Genomic DNA, 20,913 nt, shown 5'->3' with positions numbered 1-20,913 from the left:
GGAAAACTGCTTGAACCCAGGAGGCAGAGGTTGCAGTGAGCCGAGATCGCGCCACTGCATTCCCATCTGGGCGACAGAGCAAAACTCAGTCTTAAAACAAAACAAAACAGAACAAAATCAAATTATTTTAAAAGACATTCCTTTCCTTTTAAAAAAAAAAAAATTCTGTAAGTCTTTACTTGCAAACCTCCATCTGGTCCCAACCTATCTAACAATAAAAATAACATTTATTAATGGCTAAGCACTTACTTGTATATCATCCCAACTTCAGGTGGCAGTAAAGCATGATAGTTACAAGCTCAGGCTCTGAAGGCAGTTCCAGGTTCAACTGTCCCACTTAACGCTATTAACTCAAGCAAGTTCCTTTCCCTTTCTAAGCCTGTTTTCTCATCACCTATAAAAATGAGATAATAGTACCTAACTCATAAACGTTTAAGGACTAACTGAAGGAAGAAGAGACATGTTGAGCATAGTGTCTATCATATAAAGGCAAATAAATATAAATTGACTGATTCTACTTTCTAATCACCAAATGCCATTTCTCCCTTGAAATTACTGCACCTTTAGCCAAATATTATGATTAAAGATTTCCTACAAAACAACCTGTGTTTTTCACCACCTTTGTTTTTCTTCTTTCCATTTAGAATTCCTTCTTCCCTCCAATTCCTCTAAGACATGCATATACAGTCTATAGCTCTGTTTTAAGGTCTTAGGTCAAATATTATTTCTTCTATTAAGGCTTTATACATTTTACTTTACACACTATTTAATTTACATCTTTTAAAACAATCATGTATTATTTTCTAATAATAAACATAAAAACAACAGTTCAAAAAAAAACACGATTCAAAGCAGCTCTCAAAAGGGTATGAAATTAAGACAGATTGACAGTTCTAGCAAATTCTGCATGCTTGGACTTTGGGGAAACAGACTTCTTATATAATGAAAAATTATATAAGAAGTCTGTTTTTACTGTCTGTTATTATTTCCCAGAATAGTTATAATTTGCAAAAACGTGTGTGTCTAACCATAGTGTTCTCAAAATGTAGACCCTGGTCTAGCAGCATCAGCATCACATGGAAATGTGTTAGAAATGCAAATCTTGAGTCCCACCTCAAATCTAATGAACCAGGTGATTCTAATGTGCTCTAAAGTTTGAGAAGCAGGGCCATACTAAAATAGTACTGGCAGTTTATTTTATTTATTTTAATAAGTTTGAGTTCTTTTAGTAAAGTGTGAGGCTAAAACTAAAAATAGATTTTGAAAATCAATCCGGAAATCTATACAGTATACAGAATTGTCAGTGGAACCAACACCACCATTGGCTTTGAAAAGCAATTAGCTGGCTGGGCATGGTGGCTCACACCTATAATCCCAGCACTTTGGGAGGTCCGAGGTGGGCAGATAACTTGAGGTCAGAAGTTCGAGACCAACCTGGCCAACATGGTGAAACCTCATCTCTACTAAAAATACAAAAAATTAGCTGGGCGTGGTGGTGCATGCCTATAATCCCAGCTACTTGAAAGGCTGAAGCAGGAGAATCACTTGAATCTGGGAGGTGGAGGTTGCAGTGAGCTGAGATCATGCCACTGCACTCCAGCCTGGGCAACAGAACGAGACACGGTCTCAAACAAAAAAGAAAAAAAAGAAAAGCAATTAGCTGCTAATTATGTGCTACTATAACTTTGTTCCCCTATTCCACAATCTTACAAACATCTGCTAATTTCAACATACATATACATCTGACCTATAAATAAGTTCATAAGTTATGGACAGGATAGAGAACCTCAGACAACCAAAATGCTATTATAGTACAATCGGGTCATAAATGTTCAAATCAAAGAGTAACAATCAAGAAGGCACATGTGCTGGGCGTGGTGGCTCATGTCTGTAATCCCAACACTTTGGGAGGCCGAGATAGGGCAAATGCTTCAGGTGAAAAGTTTGAGACCAGCCTGGGCAACAGAGCGAGAGCCTGTCTTTAAAATATAATAATAAACTTAAAAACAAAAAAAAAGAACGCACATCTAACAACAAAATCTTGAAAATCAGGCACCAATAATCTTGGTACTTCATAAAAATAAACAAATAAACAGAAGACAACACTGACAAACATAAAACATCCAGACATGCTGTGGGGAAAACAGATCAATAAATACATTTATGATACAGACAGTGCTTGAATTAAGATCAAAAGCTAAAATAACCTAAGGCTATTAGTAAACTTCCTAAACGATAACTATGAGGATGGAGGGAAGGATGCCAAGCGCCTGTCCACTAGATATATACTTCCCTGCCTTTTAGTTTTATAGTCATGAAATCTGCAAACAAAAGCAAAGGAGAAAAGGCAGTCACAGCTATGACTACTACTCATTATTGTGTAGTAACATTTAAACAGCTTTTGACAGTTTACAAAATGCTTTTCAAACCCGTCATCTCAAAGGTGTGTGCGCTCTGGAATAAAAGCTGATGCACAGGAACTTACGCTTAACACAAAAGACATACTCAAAGATTTGTCAGGCAGTCTCAGAAACCCAGAAGACATTGTTCCCCAAATTATTTATGACAATGATTCACTTAGGAAGATAAAAAGCATTGATTAAATAGCATTAAGTAGGGGGTCCAGCAATGCCTTTATAATAAATTTAAAGATGTCCAGAGTACAAGTGGTTTGATGAAAATATTGTTAAGAAAGAGACTTGCAGAAAACAAACAAGCAACAACACACTGGCATAACAGAACCTTTTACATACCCACTTATTATACAAAGATACAGGTTTATTGTGTAAAAGAAGAGGTAAATGACCAAAGCAAACTGAAATACTAAAACATTTTATGCGGGAACTTTCAGGAATTCAAGAAATCTTCTACTAAATATAATACTACTAAAAAAAGACAAAAGAGACATAATAGTATTCAGTCTACAGATATTTATGTAATTTTTTAAACCTGTCCTATTGCTTTTTTTTTTTTTTTTTTTTGACACAGGGTCTAACTGTCATCACTCTGAGTACAGTGGCATGATCTCAGCTCACTGATCTCCCCAGCTCAAGTGATCCTCCCACTGTGGGCACCCTCCCCACTCCAACAGCTGGGACTACAGGCACGTGCCACCAGGCCTAACTACTGTTTTTTAATTTTAATTTTTCTGTTTTGTTTTGTTTTCTGTAGAGATGAGGTCTCACTCAATTGCCCAGGCTGGTCTCAAACTCCTAGGCTCAAGTGATCCTCCTGTCTTGGCCTCCCAAAATGCTGGGATTACAGGTGTGAGCTACCATGCCCGGCCCCATTGATTTTAATCACAGTAAAGAATAAAAGTATCTGTTATTTTCTAGGCAAGAAGTTACTGCTCCTTAATATTCTACATCTCGTGAGATTAGTATAGATGATTCTTCATCATAAGAATGTGAAAGCAGGTACCTATTAGGTAAGACACAACAGCTTTATAAACTTTGATTTTCCTAAAGATCTTGATGAGTTGTCTTTAATTTTTTATTATGAAAACCTTCATATATTGGCCAGGTGCAGTGGCTCATGCCTGTAATCCCAGCACTTTGGAAGGCTGAGGCAGGCAGATCACGAAGTCAGAAGAATGAGACCATAGTGGCCAACATGGTGAAACCCCGTCTCTACTAAAAATACAAAAAATTAGCTGGGCGTCGTGGCGGGTGCCTGTAATCCCAGCTACTCGGGAGGCTGAGCCAGGAGAATTGCTTGAACCTGGGAGGTGGAGGTTGTAGTAAGCCAAAATTGTGTCACTGCACTCCAGCCTGGGCGACAGAGTGAGACAACATCTCAAAAAACAAAAAACTTCCATATATCTATCGGCCAGGCATGGCGGCTTACGCCTGTAATCCCAGCACTTTGGTAGGCTAAGGCAGGCAGATCACTTGAGATCAGGAGTTCAAGACCAGCCTGGCCAATATGGCAAAACCCCATCTCTTACTAAAAATACAAACAGCCGGGCATGGTGGTGTATGCCTGTCTTGAGTAGTCCCAGCTATGCAAGAGGCTAAGGCAAGAGAATCGCTTGAACCCGGGAGATGGAGGTTGCAGTGAGCTGAGATCGCGCCACTGCACTCCAGCCTGGGTGAAAGAGTGAATCTCCATCTAAAAAAACAAAAAAACAAAACAAAAAAACAACCCATAGATGACAAATGCAGATAGACTAATACAGTAAACTCCCATGTACCTACCAGCACAGCTTCAACAACCATCAGTATTTTGTTCTACTTTCTTCACCTATCCTCCTCTGCAGCATCTGACACTGTAACATCCCATCTTTGTGGATAATTTTCCCTTACAGTCTGTGACATTACTTTTCTCGTTCTTCTCCCCTTCTGACTACTCCTCCTGTGGTTCATCATCTTCTTCCTACTCACTGCTTATGCAATTTGAGAAAAACAAAGAATCAAATGGAATTTTATAATCACCGCACTCTGTGGTTAAGACATGCCACTCACTACTTTAAAAGCAGAATCATCTCCTTTCCTAATTTTATCTGCTGTTACCGATTTCCAGGATAACCAATAAGCAGTCTAAGTTAATTCACATAGCCCAAGGCTTTCAACACCTTTTAGATGAAGGGGGCCTGCCCCTCCATACCTGTGGGTATTTCTCGTCAGGTGGAGACAAGAGACTGAGAAAAGAAATAAGACACAGACACAAAGTACAGAGAAAGAACAGTGGGCCCAGGAGACCGGTGCTCAATGTGTGAGGACCCGCACCAGCGCTGGTCTCTGATTTCCCTTAGTATTTATCGATCACTATTTTTACTATCTTGGCGAGGGGAGTGTGGCAGGGCAACAGGGTAATGGTGGGGAGAAGGTCAGCAGGGAAAAATGTGAGCAAAGGAATCTGTATCATGAATACGTTCAAGGAAAGGTACTATGTCTGGATGTGCACAGAGGCTAGATTTATGTTTCACTTTACACAAACATCTCACTGTAGCAAAGAGTAACAGAGCAGTATTGCTGCCAGCATATCTCACCTCCAGCCATGGGGCGGTTTTCTCCTATCTCAGAATAGAACGAATGGTTGGCTTTACACCCCGACATTCCATTCCCAGGGACGAGCAGGAGACAGAAACCTTCCTCTTATCTCAACTGCAAAGAGGCCTCCCTCTTTCACTACTCCTCCTCAGCACAGACCCTTCACAGGTGTTGGGCTGGGGGATGTAAGGTTTTTCCTTTCCCACGAGGCCATATCTCAGGCTGTCTCAGTGGGGGGAAACCTTGGACAATACCCAGGCTTTCTTGGGCAGAGGTCCCTGCGGCTTTCTGCAGTGCATTGTGTCCGTGGTTAATCGAGAATGGAGAATGGCGATGACTTTTACCAGGCATACTGCCTGCAAACATATTGTTAACAAGGCACATTCTGCACAGACCTAAATCCATTAAACCTTGAATCAATACAGCACATGTTTCTGTGAGCACGGGGTTGGGGCTAAAGTTACAGATTAACAGCATCTCAAAGCAGAACAATTTTTCTTAGTACAGATCAAAATGGAGTTTCTTACGTCTTCCTTTTCTACATAGACACAGTAACAAACTGATCTCTCTTTCTTTTCCCCACATTTAGGTCCAAACTTGAAGGCAGATAGGCACATGAAAGTGCTAAACCTGGGCTAACAGCAAACAGCTGGTACAAAGCTCTGCCCCTTCTAATGAAGGCCCAGATGATACCATAGCTAGTGGTGACCTTCACATATGTGTAAAGCTCCTATCTCAGTTTTTCTGGAAAAGAAACTTAACAGCCCAATGATGGCTCTGGAGTTTAGAACGCCCTGCCTCTGAAAAGGTGCCAGTATATTTATTTTCTACAAGCTGAAGAAGTATCAACAATTTGGTTATCCCTAGCCCACTCCAGATAGCTCTAATCCGATAAGCTAAGAAGAGTCTTCAATCTTTTGCAAATATTTCCCTTCTTGAGTTCTGAATTCTTTCTGACACTCATTTATTCTTATATCATGAACCTGAAGTTTACACTAAAATGAATATTTAGGAAATCTATCTCTCCGCATTCTGTGGTAAGCAATCAGTGAATGCTTACCTTGTTTCATCCTTGGATCTGGAGCCATCATCATTCTGAGAAGCACCTTTAACATCAAAGTTTAAACAGAAAATGAGTTTCAAGAGAGTAGTTTTCATGTTTTTTCTTTTCTAAACATGCCATGTAAGCAAAGCCTTTTATTAAATCTTTGTAATAAAGAACATACTATAACTTAAATTCCAACATGACTTTAAAAGGAAAAATGTGATTTTCATGACTGCAAAAAAAGTCTGCCAAAATTTTGTGCAAATGCTTAATAATTAATGGATACGGGATGTTAATTACTAAAGGTATATTACTCATGCACTACTATTCCTGCCTTTTTTTTTTTAAATATGTCTAACTCTAATTTAAACCTAGTGTTTTAACCATCTTTGTATCCCAAATACCTCATAAAAAAGTGCTGATCGCCAGCAGAATAAAATCGATTCCAGAAACAGAAAAACCCATAACGTCTCTCTTATTGCAGGGGCCTGGAAAACAGCTTAAAAATTAGGAAAGCCACAAATGGTAATCCAAGTTGCCAAAAATTAATGCCACAATATTCTTATTTTCTTCTTGCTTTATTGATGGAAAATATCCTTAGGATTCAGTCCAGATCTTTTTACTGTAACAGTGTTGGAGGAGCCAGGTGCAACAGCTTACACCTGTAATCCCAGCATTTTGGGAGGCCAAGGTAGGCGAAATCACCTCAGGTCAGGAGTTCAAGACCAGCCTGGCCTACATGGTAAAACCTGTCTCTACTAAAAATACAAAAATTAGCCAAGAGTGGTGGCAGGCACCTGCAATCCCAGCTACTTGGGAGGCTGAGGCAGGAGAATCGCTAGAACCCGGGAGGCAGAAGTTTCAGTGAGCCAAGATTGCACCATTGCACTCCAGTCTGGGCAACAAGAGCAAAACTCCCGTCTCAAAAAAAAGAAAAGTGTTGGAGGGAGGGTGCTAAAGGTAGGTACATCTAAAGAAGCAAAACAAATGGTAAACAGGGAAAGAGAAAGAAAAATTATCACATGTAGAAACAAGAACTCAAGTTCAACCACCTAGGTCCATTTAGTAAAGGAACAATAGGCCCTGGATAGAATCATAGTTTAAACAGGGAAATTATTACCATATTACAACAAAGCAAAATTGGTGGATTAATTTAAAAAATACTGAGTCACCACTATACTATACCATACTTAGCAAAGTTGGTAAATGTCTCATCCAGTCTAGAAATATGTTATCTCTAAAACAGTATGTGAATAAAATGTTGTCTATACAATGGAATTATTACTATTTGGTAATAAAAGAGAACAAACTAATGAAACACGCTATATCATGGATGAACCTCAAAAACATTATGCTAAGTGAAAGAAGCCAGACACAAAAAACAGATATTTTATGATTCCATTTATACAAATGTCCAGAAAAAGACGAATTTTTATAGATAAAAAATAGAGGCCGGGCGTGGTGGCTCACACCTGTAATCCCAGCACTTTGGGAGGCCAAGTTGGGCAGATTGCCTGAGGTCAGGAACTTGAGACCAGCCTGGCCAACACGGCGAAACTTCATCTCTACTAAAAATACAAAAATTAGCTGAGTGTGGTGGCGGGCGCCTGTAGTCCCAACCACTCAGGAGGCTGAGGCAAGAGAATCACTTGAACCCGGGAGGCAGAGGTTGCAGTGAGCAGAGATCGCGCCACTGCACTCCAGCCTGGGCGACAGAGTGAAACTCCGTCTCAAAAAATATATATATAGATTAGTGGTGGTTGCCTGTGGCTGACAGTGAGAAGGGAAGCTCCTGTAAACAGGCAAGAGGGATTTTACTGAGGGGATAAAAATGTTTTAAACCTAAATTACAGTGATAGTTGAATCCCTCACTTAAGTTACTAAATTTCATTAAGCTGTACACTTGAAATGGGTAAATTTTATGTTGTATAAAATACAACTCAATAAAGATGTTAACGTGGTAAAAAAAAAAAAAAGTGGTACAATGAAATACATTTTGGCTATAAAGGGTAAATTTCAGTTTAAGAATGTTTTAATATGGAATATAGTCCCCTAAAATGGCTTATGAATGGGACATAAATGAAATCAGAAAACCACAACAAAATATCCAGCATAAGTTACTAAAATGTGTCTATTAGTATTTCACTTTTCTCAAAATTAAGAAAATCATTAGGAATAATCCATTTAAGTCTACCATTATTTGCTACTTCTAAAACTTTCTCACTACAGTGACAAAGAACAGTATTTTAATCACATGAGTTCTGAGGGCAGACTGCCTAGGTTTGTATCCTAGCTTTATCATGTACTTTGTGATCTTACAAAAGTACACTTGACTTCCTGTACTTTTCCTGCATATATAAAATGGGGATGACACCTACTTCATAGAGTATTTATAAGAATTAAACATGTAAACATTTAGCACAGTGCTAGCACATATAAGCAGTCCATAAATAATAACTATTATTTCTCAAAATTTACATCTTATTAGGAAAGTCTAAACAAGGGCCATTTTTCAATATACATATTTTTTCTTGACAAAGGGTCTTGATGCATTGTCCAGGCTGGAGTACAGTGGCATGGTCATAGCTCACTGCAGCCTCAACTTCTCAGGCTCAAGCAATCCTCCCACCTCAGCCTCCCAAAGTGGGAGGATGCATGGATGCATGCCACCACAAAATCAGCTACATTTTTTAAAGATTTTTTTGAATACATGGAGTCTCACCATGTTGTCCATGCTGGTCTCAAACTCCCGGACTCAAGTGATCCTCCCGCCTTGGCTTCCCAAAGCGCTGGGATTACAGGTGTGAGCCACCATGCCTGGAATATTCACTCTTTTATTTCACTCCAATATAAAGTGAAGCCATAACTATGAAAGTTATGGCATAAATTATTTAGATCTTATCCTCTGCTTACAACCAGAGAATAGTTAACAACAACAACAACAAAAATCTAACACTTATACAATGAACGTCCAAGAAGAGAACAATGGTTGTTCTTAACCACTGCATTTTACAAACGTATTGCCCTTTAAAGGTATTCCCAATCCAAATTTCCTCAAGAAAATTCGTCAGATTGCTAAATGCACATGTTTTACCCACAAGAAACTTTGGAAGATCTACAAAGATCTCTTCTACTCAGTAAGCTCGTCAAAATGACCTGCCCTCCCACCACAAAATAACTAGCTCCTAGATAAAGCGGTTTAACACATCGTTCCTATTTCTTGGGTGTCTAGCAATCTCAAAAACAAAAAAGTGAACTGAAGCCAGGTATGGTGGTGAGCACCTGAAGTCCCAGCTACTCAAAAAGCTGAGGCAGGAGGACTGCTTGAGGCCAGGAGTTCAAAGGTGCAGTGTGCTATGACCGTTCCTGTGAATAGCCACTGAGCTCTAGTCTGGCAACACAGTGAGATCCTGTCTCAAAAATAAAAAAACAAAGTGAATGGACACAGGTATGCAGTAAGCAAATGTGAAAAACTGGGTTATCCAGAGGGCCATTTTCAATCCTCAGATGGATTAGAAAGCCTTGGGCCAGCAGCAAACCTGTGGTGCTGAACCAGAGCCTGCCACATTAGGCTGGCAAGGGTCTGATCCATTTTACAAATACACAGGTAGGAAAGGAGTTGAAGCGTTCCCAGTTCAGTGGTACACCATAGCAACTAGCAGAAGCAAAAGAAATGTTCTCTGGGGCAAAGAATCCCCAATTTAGGCCCTTAAGATTCCAACAGATTAAGATCAAATATAAACTTGCAATCGAAGAACAAACGCAAATGAAAACAAACCTCAATGAGGAAGAGACAAAAAACCATTTATATACCCAAGGATTTCAGACACTGGAATTATCAAATGGAGAATGTTTTTAAAAAAATTCCTATGTATCAAAAAAAATTACAAGGAAGAAATGAGAAACTATCAAAAACAAGCATCAGCAATTCTACTCCTAGGTATATATCCAAAAGAAATGAAAACATATTTCTACACAGAAACTTGTACACAAATGCTTAAAGCAGCACTATTTATAATTCATAACAGCCAAATGGAAATAAGCCAAATGTCTATCAATGAATGAATGGATAAACAAATTGTGGCACAAGTATACACAGTAGAATTATTATACAGCCATAAGAAGAAAGGAAGTACTGACACATGCTACAACTTGGATGAACCTCAAATTCATTATGCTAAGTAAAGAATCCAAACAAAAAAAGTCACATGATTCCTTTTATGTGATATATCCTGAATAGGCAAATCCATAGAGACAGAGAGCAGATTAGCAGTTATCACGGCTTGGGAGAAGAAAGAAATGGGGTTTTTTTTCTAAGGTGACAAGAAAGATCTGAAACTAGAGACAGATGGTGGATGTATATCATTGTGAATACACTAAACACCACTAAGGTGTACACTTTATATAACCGCTAATTGTATGTTATGTAAATTTCATCTCAGTTTTAAATATCCTAACAAGTAGCATATTTGAAGAAGCAATTAATATTGTAAAGCTGAAAATAAACATACCCCAGCAATTCTACTCTCAAGCATACACCCAACATAAACGTTAAATCTGTTTATTAATAAACATATGCAAAAATGTTCAATGTATCACTGTTCACATGGTTTAAAAAAAAAAAAAGCTAAGCAAATGTCCTTTAATATAAAAATTTTAAAACCCGGTACATTCACTCAACAGATTACTATGCAGCAGTAAAAGTGAATGGCCTACGGACACAATTATATGACTAAATCTTAAAAGGCCTGTAGTCCCAGCTACTCGGGAGGCTAAGGCAGGAGAATGGCGTGAACCGGCAAGGCGGAGCTTGCAGTGAGCGGAGATAGTACCACTGCCCTCCAGCCTGGGCGACAGAGTGAGACTCCGTCTCAAAAAAAGAAAAAGGCAACACTGAAAATTAGCTGGGTGTGGTGGTGGACGCCTGTAATCCCAGCTACTCGGGAGGCTGAGGCAGGAGAATTGCCTGAACCCGGAAGGAGGTTGCAGTGAGCCAAGATCGTGCCACTGCACTCGAGCCGGGGCAACAGTGGAAGACTCCGTCTCAAAAAAAAAAAAAAAAAAAAAAAAAAAAGGCAACACTGATATTTTCATAGAGCTCAAGAGAAACGTACAAGTAATGCTTATATATCACACATAGGATAAAACTTTTAAAGACCACAGAAATGACAAATTCAAAGTTCAGAATAGTGATTATCTCGAAAGGAAAGGAAAGGAATGATATAGGAAGAAAAATACAGGTGGATGCAATGATATTGTTAATACTCTAATTCTTAAGCTGTGCGATAGTTTCAGGGATGCTCATTTTATTTTATATCTTACACATATTAAATATGAGAATATATACCAACGGGCTTTGTAAATTGTAAAAATGAAGAACACAGTAGTCTTCACTGAAATTCACAATGACCATATCATAGCCTCAATACTTCAATTTTTACAGTACCTCTCACAAAGTAAGATAAAAACATAACATACATGTTGAAAGGAGTTTTACAGCCGGGCGCGGTGGCTCATGCCTGTAATCCCAGAACGTTGGGAGGCCAAGCCACATGGACCACCTGAGGCTGGGAATTTGAGACCAGCCTGACCAACATGGAGAAACTTCATCTGTACTAAAAATACAAAATTAGCCGGGCGTGGTGGCGCTTGCCTGTAATCCCAGCTACTTGGGAGGCTGAGGCAGGAGAATTGCTTGAACCCAGGAGATGGAGGTTGCGGTAAGCCGAGATCGCACCATTGCACTCCAGTCTGGGCAATAAGAGCGAAACTCCGTCTCACACAAAAAAAGAAAAAAGAAAAAAGGAAAAGAAAGAAAGGAGTTTTACTACCTTTTGTGGGGAAGTAAATTATTTAATATTCTGAGCATTCATAGACATACGTTCAAATGTAAGTCAAATTTTTAAAACTAACATTACAGCAAAGTTTATCTCTATAAAATAGTTGGTACCCAGACCAGTTGAGATCTAGTAACTTCAAACAATATTTGGTAAAGCAAAAAATTTAGGCTACTTTCTTAGAATTTATTATTCTAGTAAGAAACATTATCAATATATTCACATATGAAAATTGTTTACCCTAACGTTAAGCGGAACTACAAAAACTAGAGCCTAACACAACAAAGCATCAAAATTTAAAAGGAACGGAATGTATAGAATAAGAACCAGAAGTCACATATTCCAAAAACTCTCCCTAAATTAATTTTAAACACATCCAGAGTATACATGATAAAAAGTAAAGATCTCTACAAGACTATGTTCCTATTTTATAATCAGGAAGTTAAAAGTGGCCGGGAGTGGTGGTTCGTGCCTATAAACCCAGCACTTTGGCAGGCCGAAGCAGGAGGATTGCTTGAGCTCAGGAGTTTGAGACCACCCTGGGCAACAGAGTGAGAACCTGTCTACAAAAAATACAACAATTAGCTGGGTGTGGCTGAGTGCGCCTGTAGTCCTAGCTACTGGGGAGGCTGAGGTGGAAGGATCACTTGAGCCCAGGAGGCGGAGGTTGCAGTGAGCCAAGATGACACCATTGCACTCCACCCTTGGCAAATGAACGAGACCCTGTCTCAAAAAAAAAAAAAAAAAAAGTTGAAAGTAAAATGCATTTTTCTTTCTCTTTAGGAAAACTAGTATTAGTCTTTGGCAATAATACTTTTCTGTGTTTCTTGTTAGAGGTCACAAATGGGAAGACAGATATTAAACAAGTCACCAAAAAAACCATCCCACAAAAAGAAAAAAAAAGATGAATGAGAACCTCTGGCAGATATGAACTGCCCACACCTGATTTGTTACTTCAGATCTGTGGGCTATAAGAATAAGTCAACCTTTAAAAAAAAAAAAAAAAAAAAAAAAAAGCTGGGCCAGGCGCAGTGGCTCATGCCTATAATCCCAGCACTTTGGGAGGCCTAGGCAGGCAGATCAACTGAGGTCTGGAGTTCGACACCAGCCTGGCCAACTTGGTAAAACCCCATCTCTACTAAAAATACAAAACTTAGCCAGGCATGGTGGCGCATGCCTGTCATCCCAGCTACTCGGGAGGCTGAGGAAGGAGAATTGCTTGAACCCGGGAGGCAGAGGTTGTAGTGAGCCGAGATCGTGCCATTGCACTCCAGCCTGGGCAACAAGAGCGATACTCCGTCTCAAAAAAAAAAAAAAAAGTCAGCCGGGCGCAGTGGCTCACGCCTGTAATCCCAGCAACTTTGGGAGGTCGAGGCAGGCGGATCACCTGAGGTGGGGAGTTCAAAGCCAGCCTGGCCAACACGGAGAAACCCTGTCTCTACTAAAAAATACAAAATTAGCCAAGCGTGGTGGTGCATACCTGTAAACCCAGCTACTCGGGAGGCTGAGATAGGAGAATCACTTAAACCCGGGAGGCAGAGGTTGCAGTCAGCCGAGATCGCACTACTGCACTCCAGCCTGGGCAAACAGAGCGAAACCCCATCTAAAAAAAAAAAAAAAAAGTCTACCTAAATAGCAAATTAAAATTAGCCAGGTGTGGTGGCAGGTGCCTGTAATCCTAGCTACTCTGGAGGCTGAGGCAGGAGAATCGCTTGAACCCAGGAGGCAGAGGTTGCAGTGAGCTGAGATAGTGCCACTGCACTCCAGCCTGGGCGACAAGAGCAAGACTCTGTCTCAAAAAAAAAAAAAAAAAAAAAAGCTAGGAAGAGGTCTAGGAAGAACTCTTCCTAGAGACTCATGAAAGCAGATTAACTCTGTACTTCACTGAAGGAAAACACCATAACAAATTATGTAAAGAAAACATTATAACCAAGACTTGTAGCGAGATATTAAACTAGTTGAAAGTAGGGGAATATAAAGCCAGCTAGTTTTAAAATAAAACTTAAAGAAAAAGAAAAAACAAGTATACTTTGTTTCACTTGGAAAAAGTTTATTTATATAACTGCCATTTTTAGAAAATTTACCCACCAAAAAGAAAGAACCAAAAATGTGTCTGTAAGTACAGTAGGCCTCCCCTTAGCTATGGTTTTAATTACCCACAGTCAACTGTGGTCCAAAAGTAGGGGAGTACAATAAGGTATTTTTCCCCCCAAAGGTCCAAACAAAGCTAAAAAATGAGGAGGTATTTTTGGAGTGAAAGTGAAACCGAGAGATGACATTCATAAAACTTTTATTGTAGTATATTGTTATAACTGTTTTCTTTTCTTTCTTTTGAGACCGAGTTTTGCTCTTGTTGCCCAGGCTGGAGTGCAATGACATGATCTCAACTTACCACAACCTCTACCTCCCGGGTTCAAGTGATTCTCCTGCCTCAGCCTCCCGAGTAGCTGGGATTACAGGCATGCGCCACCACGCCCAGCTAATTTTGTATTTTTAGTAGAGACGGGGTTTCTCCATGTTGGTCAGGCTGGTCTCGAACTCCCAACCTTAGGTGATCCGCTTGCCTCGGCCTCCCACAGTGCTGGGATTACAGGCGTGAGCCACCACGCCTGGCCAGAGTCTCGCTCTGTCACCCAGAATAGAGTGCAGTGGCACTATCTTGGCTCACTGCAACCTCCACCTTCTGGTTTCAAGAGATTCTCCTGCCTCAGCCTCTCGAGCAGCTGGGCTTACTTACGGGTGCTCGCCACCAGGCCAGGCTATTTATATTTTTAGTAGAGATGGGGTTTCACCATGTTGGCCAGGCTGGTCTCAAACTCCTGACCTCGTGATCAGCCCACCTTGGCCTCCCAAAGTGCTGGGATTACAGGCGTGAGCCACCGCGCCCAGCAATTATTAAATATTTTACATTAGTAATAGTTTCATCTTCTATGGGCGAAGCTTAGGACACTATAAATACTGAGGTTTAGGGCAGTTTAACAATGTAACTTGTATTTTATCTTCCAGACTTCCAATTTAGGTATAGAAAAATGTGACTATTATAGAGTTCTTGTGAACAATAATCAAAGTGTCAACTCCAAATCAGTATAACCATTTCAGAAATTTCTTTCCATCCTCACTAGCCCCAGAGAACTAATCTGGAAGACATATTAGGTCCTGCTACTTTATTTTTTTTGAGAGAGAGTCTCACTCTGTCACCCAGGCTGGAAGTGCAGTGGTGTGATCTTCGCTCACTGCAACCTCTGACTCCTGGGCTCAAGTGATCCTCCCACCTCAGCCTCCCAAGTACCTGGACTACAGGCACGTGCCACACACATGGCAAATTTTTTTATTTTTTGCAAACATGGGGTTTTGTTATGTTGCCTAGGCTGGTCTCGAACTCCTGGGCTCAAGTAACCCTCCTGCCTCAGCCTCCCAAAGTGCTGGGATCAAGGGGTGTGAGCCACTGTGCCCAGCCTGTCCTGCTATTTTTAAAAGTCATGAGTCAAAGAGGAAGTAGGAAGTCTTTCAACAAAGTAGAAAAAGAATAGCACCTGACAGCTGCAAAATGTTTCATAATGCAGTTCCTAAGTAAACCAAAAGATCTTTGTCAAACTCATCATGAAATCCATTAATTTGCTCTTTCATTGTCTTCAGGCCTCTAAAATCTATGTTTCAAGTGAAAATACACTTAACACATTAGGAAGTGATGGAAATATCTGATGGGAAAACAGTAGGAAAAAGTTCTATTAAATATGCTAGCTGTGTAGCCACTAACTCAGGTGCCACCACAGTTTATTTTCCTTTAACACACACTAGTAAATCAGAGATTGTAAGATTTACTAACACATACATAATGAATTAGTATTGTCAAAAGGTATCTCTGTAAGTGTAGCCTACAGAAGTAGAAGGGGAATGGTAAATGGATCTCAGCTTGTAATGGCTGGGTGGTACAGTGTTAAGAAGGATTTAGAGGCCGGATGCAGTGGCTCACGCCTGTAATCCCAGCACTTTGGAAGGCTGAGGTGGGCGGATCACCTGAGGTCAAGAGTTCGAGACTAGCCTGACCAACATGGGAAAACCCCATCTCTACTAAAACAAACAAAAAAACCCCACAAAATTAGCTGGGCGTGGTGGCGCATGCCTGTAATCCCAGCTACTTAGGAGACTGAGACAGGAGAATCACTTGAACCCAGGAGGCAGAGGTTGCAGTGAGCCGAAATCGTGCCATTGCACTCCAGCCTGGACAACAAGAGCAAAACTCCGTCTTAAAAAAAAAAAAAAAAAAAAAAAAAAAGGATTTAAAGTCATATTTAAACTCAACCCCACACTGCTACAGACAATAAACTCGGTCTGCCATTGGCACAGTTGGCGGTGTGGCATCTAACCCATATTAACTGCCATAGCTGGCCTACAGAATAAATACTATATAAATCAACTCATCACTCATGGAGGCAAATGTGATTCAACTTCTATTTGGCTAATTTTTCAACTTATGTAAAAATATACATGCTTTTATTCATAGAAATAATACACTAAAAAGAAAATGTTTAAAGTGATCAATGTCTATTTTTTAAAAAGAAAAAAATCATTTCTTTTTTTTTTTTTAAAGAAACAAGGTCTCACTCTGTCACCTAGGCTGGACCGCAGTGATGTGATTACGGCTCACAGCAGCCTCAACCTCCAAGCTCAAGCAATCTTTCTGCCTCAGCCTCCCAAAGTGCTGGGATTAGAGGCATGAGCCACCACACCAGCCAGAAAAAAACATTTTATTAATCTGAAAAATCAAAATAATTACATACAGCATACTACAATGGCTATTTTATTTAAGAAGAATCATTAAAGACCTTAAGGTAGTCACTTACTTTCTGAACATGTAGTTTCACCATTGGTAACAACTTCAGACTCTAACTGTAGCCCATCAAGACAAATTGACAAGTCTCCTATTGTCTCTGTTGGCTCTTTGTCACCTCCAAGCTGCAAAGTCACAACTACTTCTTCAACTGGAAGAAAATAAAGTTACAGAAAAAATGGTCACTTTTTCCCCAGTTAAGGCATCTTAACTGTTAAAAATTAACTGTTAAAAATGTGATGTCCGAGAAAATATAACTATATGTGCATATAAACTGTTTAACTATGTTTCACCCAAGGTTTGAACACTTTTGACACCAAAACACTATATCTTTTAAAAAGGACAAAATATGCTAATGTTTCATATTCGTGATGTAAAATAGTATCTCCATCGTTTATTATGTTCATTCCATCCTTGTAAGACTATAGTATAAAATGGGCTAGCATAAGAATAAAGATTATTTAGTAATATATACCTGAATTGAGTAAAAACATAATTTAAGGATAAATTATATCTAATAAGTCCTAAATGAGAAAATTTTTAGAAGTATGTTTTAGATAGTCGAGGCGTAGAAAAAATGTGTTTTAAAATGATATATTAATTAAAACAAGCTACACATATTTCTATATTATATAAATATACATATACAAATAAAACCACAACCTCATAAAATGAGGACATTTTAAAAAATAAGCATTTAAAGCTGGATGTGGTGGTACCTGCCTATAGTCCCAGATATATCAGGAGGCTGAGGCAGGATAATCACTTGAGGCCAGGAGTTCAAAACTACACTGTGCTGCAACTGCACCTGTAAATAGCCACTGCACTCCAGCCTGGGAAACAGAGTGAGTCCTTGTCTCCCCATGTCCCTCCCCAAAAAAAAGCATCTGAAAAGGAAATCTGTAAAAATATTCATTTGATTTGTCTCTGAAGTGGGATTTTTATTTTTTTCTTTCATCTCTGCTCTACATTTTAGTTTTTCCACAATTAACTATGTATTACTTTACTAATATCTATTTACTAAGTAAATAAATATTTACTAAAAATACTGAATCCAAAATGAATGGTCAAACCAAGGTTACTCAGAATACTTTCAATAGTGTAAAATTCCTCTATCTGTTCATCCTATAACCAAGTAAAACTTAAAAGTATGAGAGAACATGAGTCATTATGCATGTTTGACATATAAATTTCTTCCAGAAAAACAAACAGCTAAGTGAAATTTCTATTAGTCTTACATACATACGTTTCATATTATTTGACTTTAATGTTTCATAAATATCTAATGCAGCAGTTCCCAACAAAACATCAGATTTCAGTGTCTGGTGACTCCACACACGAAAATGTAATTTACTCACAGGGGTAACGATACTAAAAGTGAAAAAAGAGGGAAAAAATATTATTTTTATTGAATATCACAATGAGATCCTAAATAAATTACAACTCAGTTTTAAAGTCTAAAGTCTTCTCACTGCACCCCTTACAGTTTACTATACAATCAATATTGGCCTATGTTCAGTAATCTTATGAAAATTATCTGAACGCTACATGCTTACATGGTCATTTTCACTTGCAGTTGAACTACAGAAGTAAATTCATACACATATTGTCAACAAAAGTAAAACTGCTTATCCTGCAACAAACTATTGGAAAACTAGTTTTACTTTAGTAGTACAGAAGAGTAACTTCACAAATTAAATCCTTATGTCAGTAGTTTACAGAGCTTGAAGTTATTTTATCTTTACAGTAACCCTATGAGATGGGAATTATCACTTCCTTCTTCAGATACAGAAACTGACATTCAGAGATAAAGCAAATTGCCTAAGGTCAAATAGCCAGTAAGTAGCAGAACTGTAATGTGAATAAAATCCTGACATTAAACTTTATATTAAAAAGTTCCTCAAGTCAGCTACATGATTTGAAGATTACATTACATACACCAAGTTTCACACTGCTAGAGGCAAGTTGCCCAGTCCAACTATCAAATATAGACTCACTCATACCTTGCTAAATACCAATAAGGAATACTCTCTATAATGGTATTTCCAAAGTAAACTGGGAAATCTGAATTTGCAATACACGTAGAATCAATGTTAGAGTCAAGGATCAGAAAGCTAGGAGCACTATATAATCTACCACAGTCCTATGGTTCAATGATATAAAGACAAATTCCAGAAATGTTTGAATTTCTCTATATCTCATTCTCTCTAATGTGATCAAGTTTGAGGGGACAAAGAAACACTTTCCTCCTTTGAAGTCTACCTGTACCTATTAACCACCACCATTTCAACGGCAATGGGTAGATTAAACAAACTAAAAATTCCACATTGCTCCTCTTCTTAGGGGGTACAATGTATTCATTCTTTTCAAAATTCTCAGATGCTACTTTCAAGAGAGCTCATATTATATATTATATTAGGAAAATATTTCTCGGCCAGGCGCAATGGCTCACGCCTGTAATCCCAGCACTTTGGGAGGCAGAGGTGGGAGGATTATTTGAGGTCAGGAGCTTGAGACCAGCCTGGCCAACATGGTGAAACCCCGTCTCTATTAAAATTACAAAAAAATTAGTTGAGAGTGGTGGCGCATGCCTGTAATCCCAGCTACTCAGGAGGCTGAGGCATGAGACTTGTTGAACCCGGGAGGTGGAGGTTGCAGTGTGCAGAGATTGCGCCACTGCACTCCAGCCTGGGTGAGAGTGGAAAAAAAAAATTCTCTATTAGTCAATTTAGAAATCATAATGGGGATGAAATAAAAGGCAAATAAATTTAACTTTACTATTTTTAATATGGAAGAAAGGTACATAAAGTATACTGTCAAAGATGATCAGTTTTAATTGTGTCAATTCAATTCTCAAAAGCAGTCTGGAAAGCCTGCTACACGACAATGGGAAGTGATAAAATTCCAGGCCAACTTGCTGCAACTTAAAAATTCAGGAAAATAACTTGAATTGTAAGTTTCCCAAATGATTGTGATCAAGAACAGCACTACCACATAGAACTACAAAGAGAGTTTTTTTCTTAACTTTTAAATCACTAAGGAGTTCATGACATTAACAGCTTAAGAGCCTCCAAGTGCATATCAAGTACGCACTCAAAGCAGTTGGAGGAAATTAGGTGACCACCTAATTCAATTGAACATCTCTGGTAATCACGGAGGCTGTGACCTTTTATAGATACCACTTGGTAAAGGAAAAAATATATATGAGACGGGAACTCGCTACTTTGCCCTGGTTAATCTCGAATTCCTCCTGGGCTAAAGCACCTTATCCTCCCCCCTTATCCTCCCAAGTAGCTGGGATTGCAAACATGTGCAATCATTCCCAGCCTCATGTGTTTTCTTGAAATTTTTTTAATACGTTGTTTCATTTTGACTCAATCTACAATGAGCCATTAATTAAAAACAGAAAGCCTAAGAAGATGTTGAAATAAACACAGATGAGGAACATCGGAATGATACGGGCCTCAAGATGATCTTCCATAAATTCTTTTTTTTTCTCTCTCTTTTTTGAGACGGAGTTTCACTTGTCACCCCGGCTGGAACGCAATGGCACAATCTCAGTTCACTGCAACCTGCAACCTCCGCCTACCAGGTTCAACCAATTCTCCTGTCTCAGCCTCCCGAGTAGCTGGGATTACAGGCACCCACCACCACACCCAGCTAATTTTTGTATTTTTAGTAGAGACGGGGTTTCACCACGTTGGTCAGGCTGGTCTCGAACTCCTGACCTCAGGTGATCCTCCCGCCTTGGCCTCCCAAACTGCTGGGATTACAGGAGTGAGCCACCATGCCTGGCCAAATCATTCTTTTTCTTCTTTTTTTTTTTTTGTTTGTCTTTTTGTAGAGACAGGGTCTCGCTACGTTGCCCAGGCTAGAGTTCAGTGGCAATTCACAGGAGCAATCATATCAAACTGCACCTTTGAACTCCTGGCCTCACACAATCCTCCTGGCTCAGTCTCCCAAAGAGTTGAGATTACAGGTGTGAGCCACCACACCTGGCTCCATGTGTTTTCTTCTATTTTAATTTTAAAAATTAAAATTAACCTTCAATGGCTGTCAATATCTTAGATTATAATGCCAACATTTAGGGCTTTGTGTTAAAACTGAGCTATATCCTACTTCTATGAATCTACACTACAGATATAAACACCAACATACAAAGATATATGCACATGGATGTATCTGCAATACTGCCTAATAGCACAACAT

At 39.2% G+C, this 20,913-nt stretch overlaps 1 protein-coding gene across 8 annotated transcripts in view; it reads right to left on the bottom strand.

The window, feature by feature from the left end:
* The window catches only part of ITCH (itchy E3 ubiquitin protein ligase), a 142,317-nt gene that overhangs the window by 74,918 nt on the left and 46,486 nt on the right, over positions 1-20,913 (bottom strand). For 4 of the 8 annotated variants that reach the window (XM_063702340.1, XM_055373352.2, XM_055373351.2 and 1 more), the window contains 4 exons: positions 17,951-18,075; positions 16,718-16,855; positions 13,354-13,476; positions 6,052-6,097 (listed from right to left, as the gene is read on the bottom strand). In XM_063702340.1, the coding sequence (XP_063558410.1) occupies positions 6,052-6,097; positions 13,354-13,476; positions 16,718-16,855; positions 17,951-18,075 (432 nt within the window). The remainder of the gene's footprint in view (positions 1-6,051; positions 6,098-13,353; positions 13,477-16,717; positions 16,856-17,950; positions 18,076-20,913) is intronic. The other 4 variants (XM_019017147.4, XM_019017146.4, XM_063702341.1 and 1 more) reach the window with 1 other exon arrangement.

This window comes from Gorilla gorilla, chromosome 21 (genome assembly GCF_029281585.2).
Source record: "Gorilla gorilla gorilla isolate KB3781 chromosome 21, NHGRI_mGorGor1-v2.1_pri, whole genome shotgun sequence".
In the NCBI taxonomy this organism is placed as follows: domain Eukaryota; kingdom Metazoa; phylum Chordata; class Mammalia; order Primates; family Hominidae; genus Gorilla; species Gorilla gorilla.
This window is presented reverse-complemented; position numbering and strand designations above follow the sequence as displayed.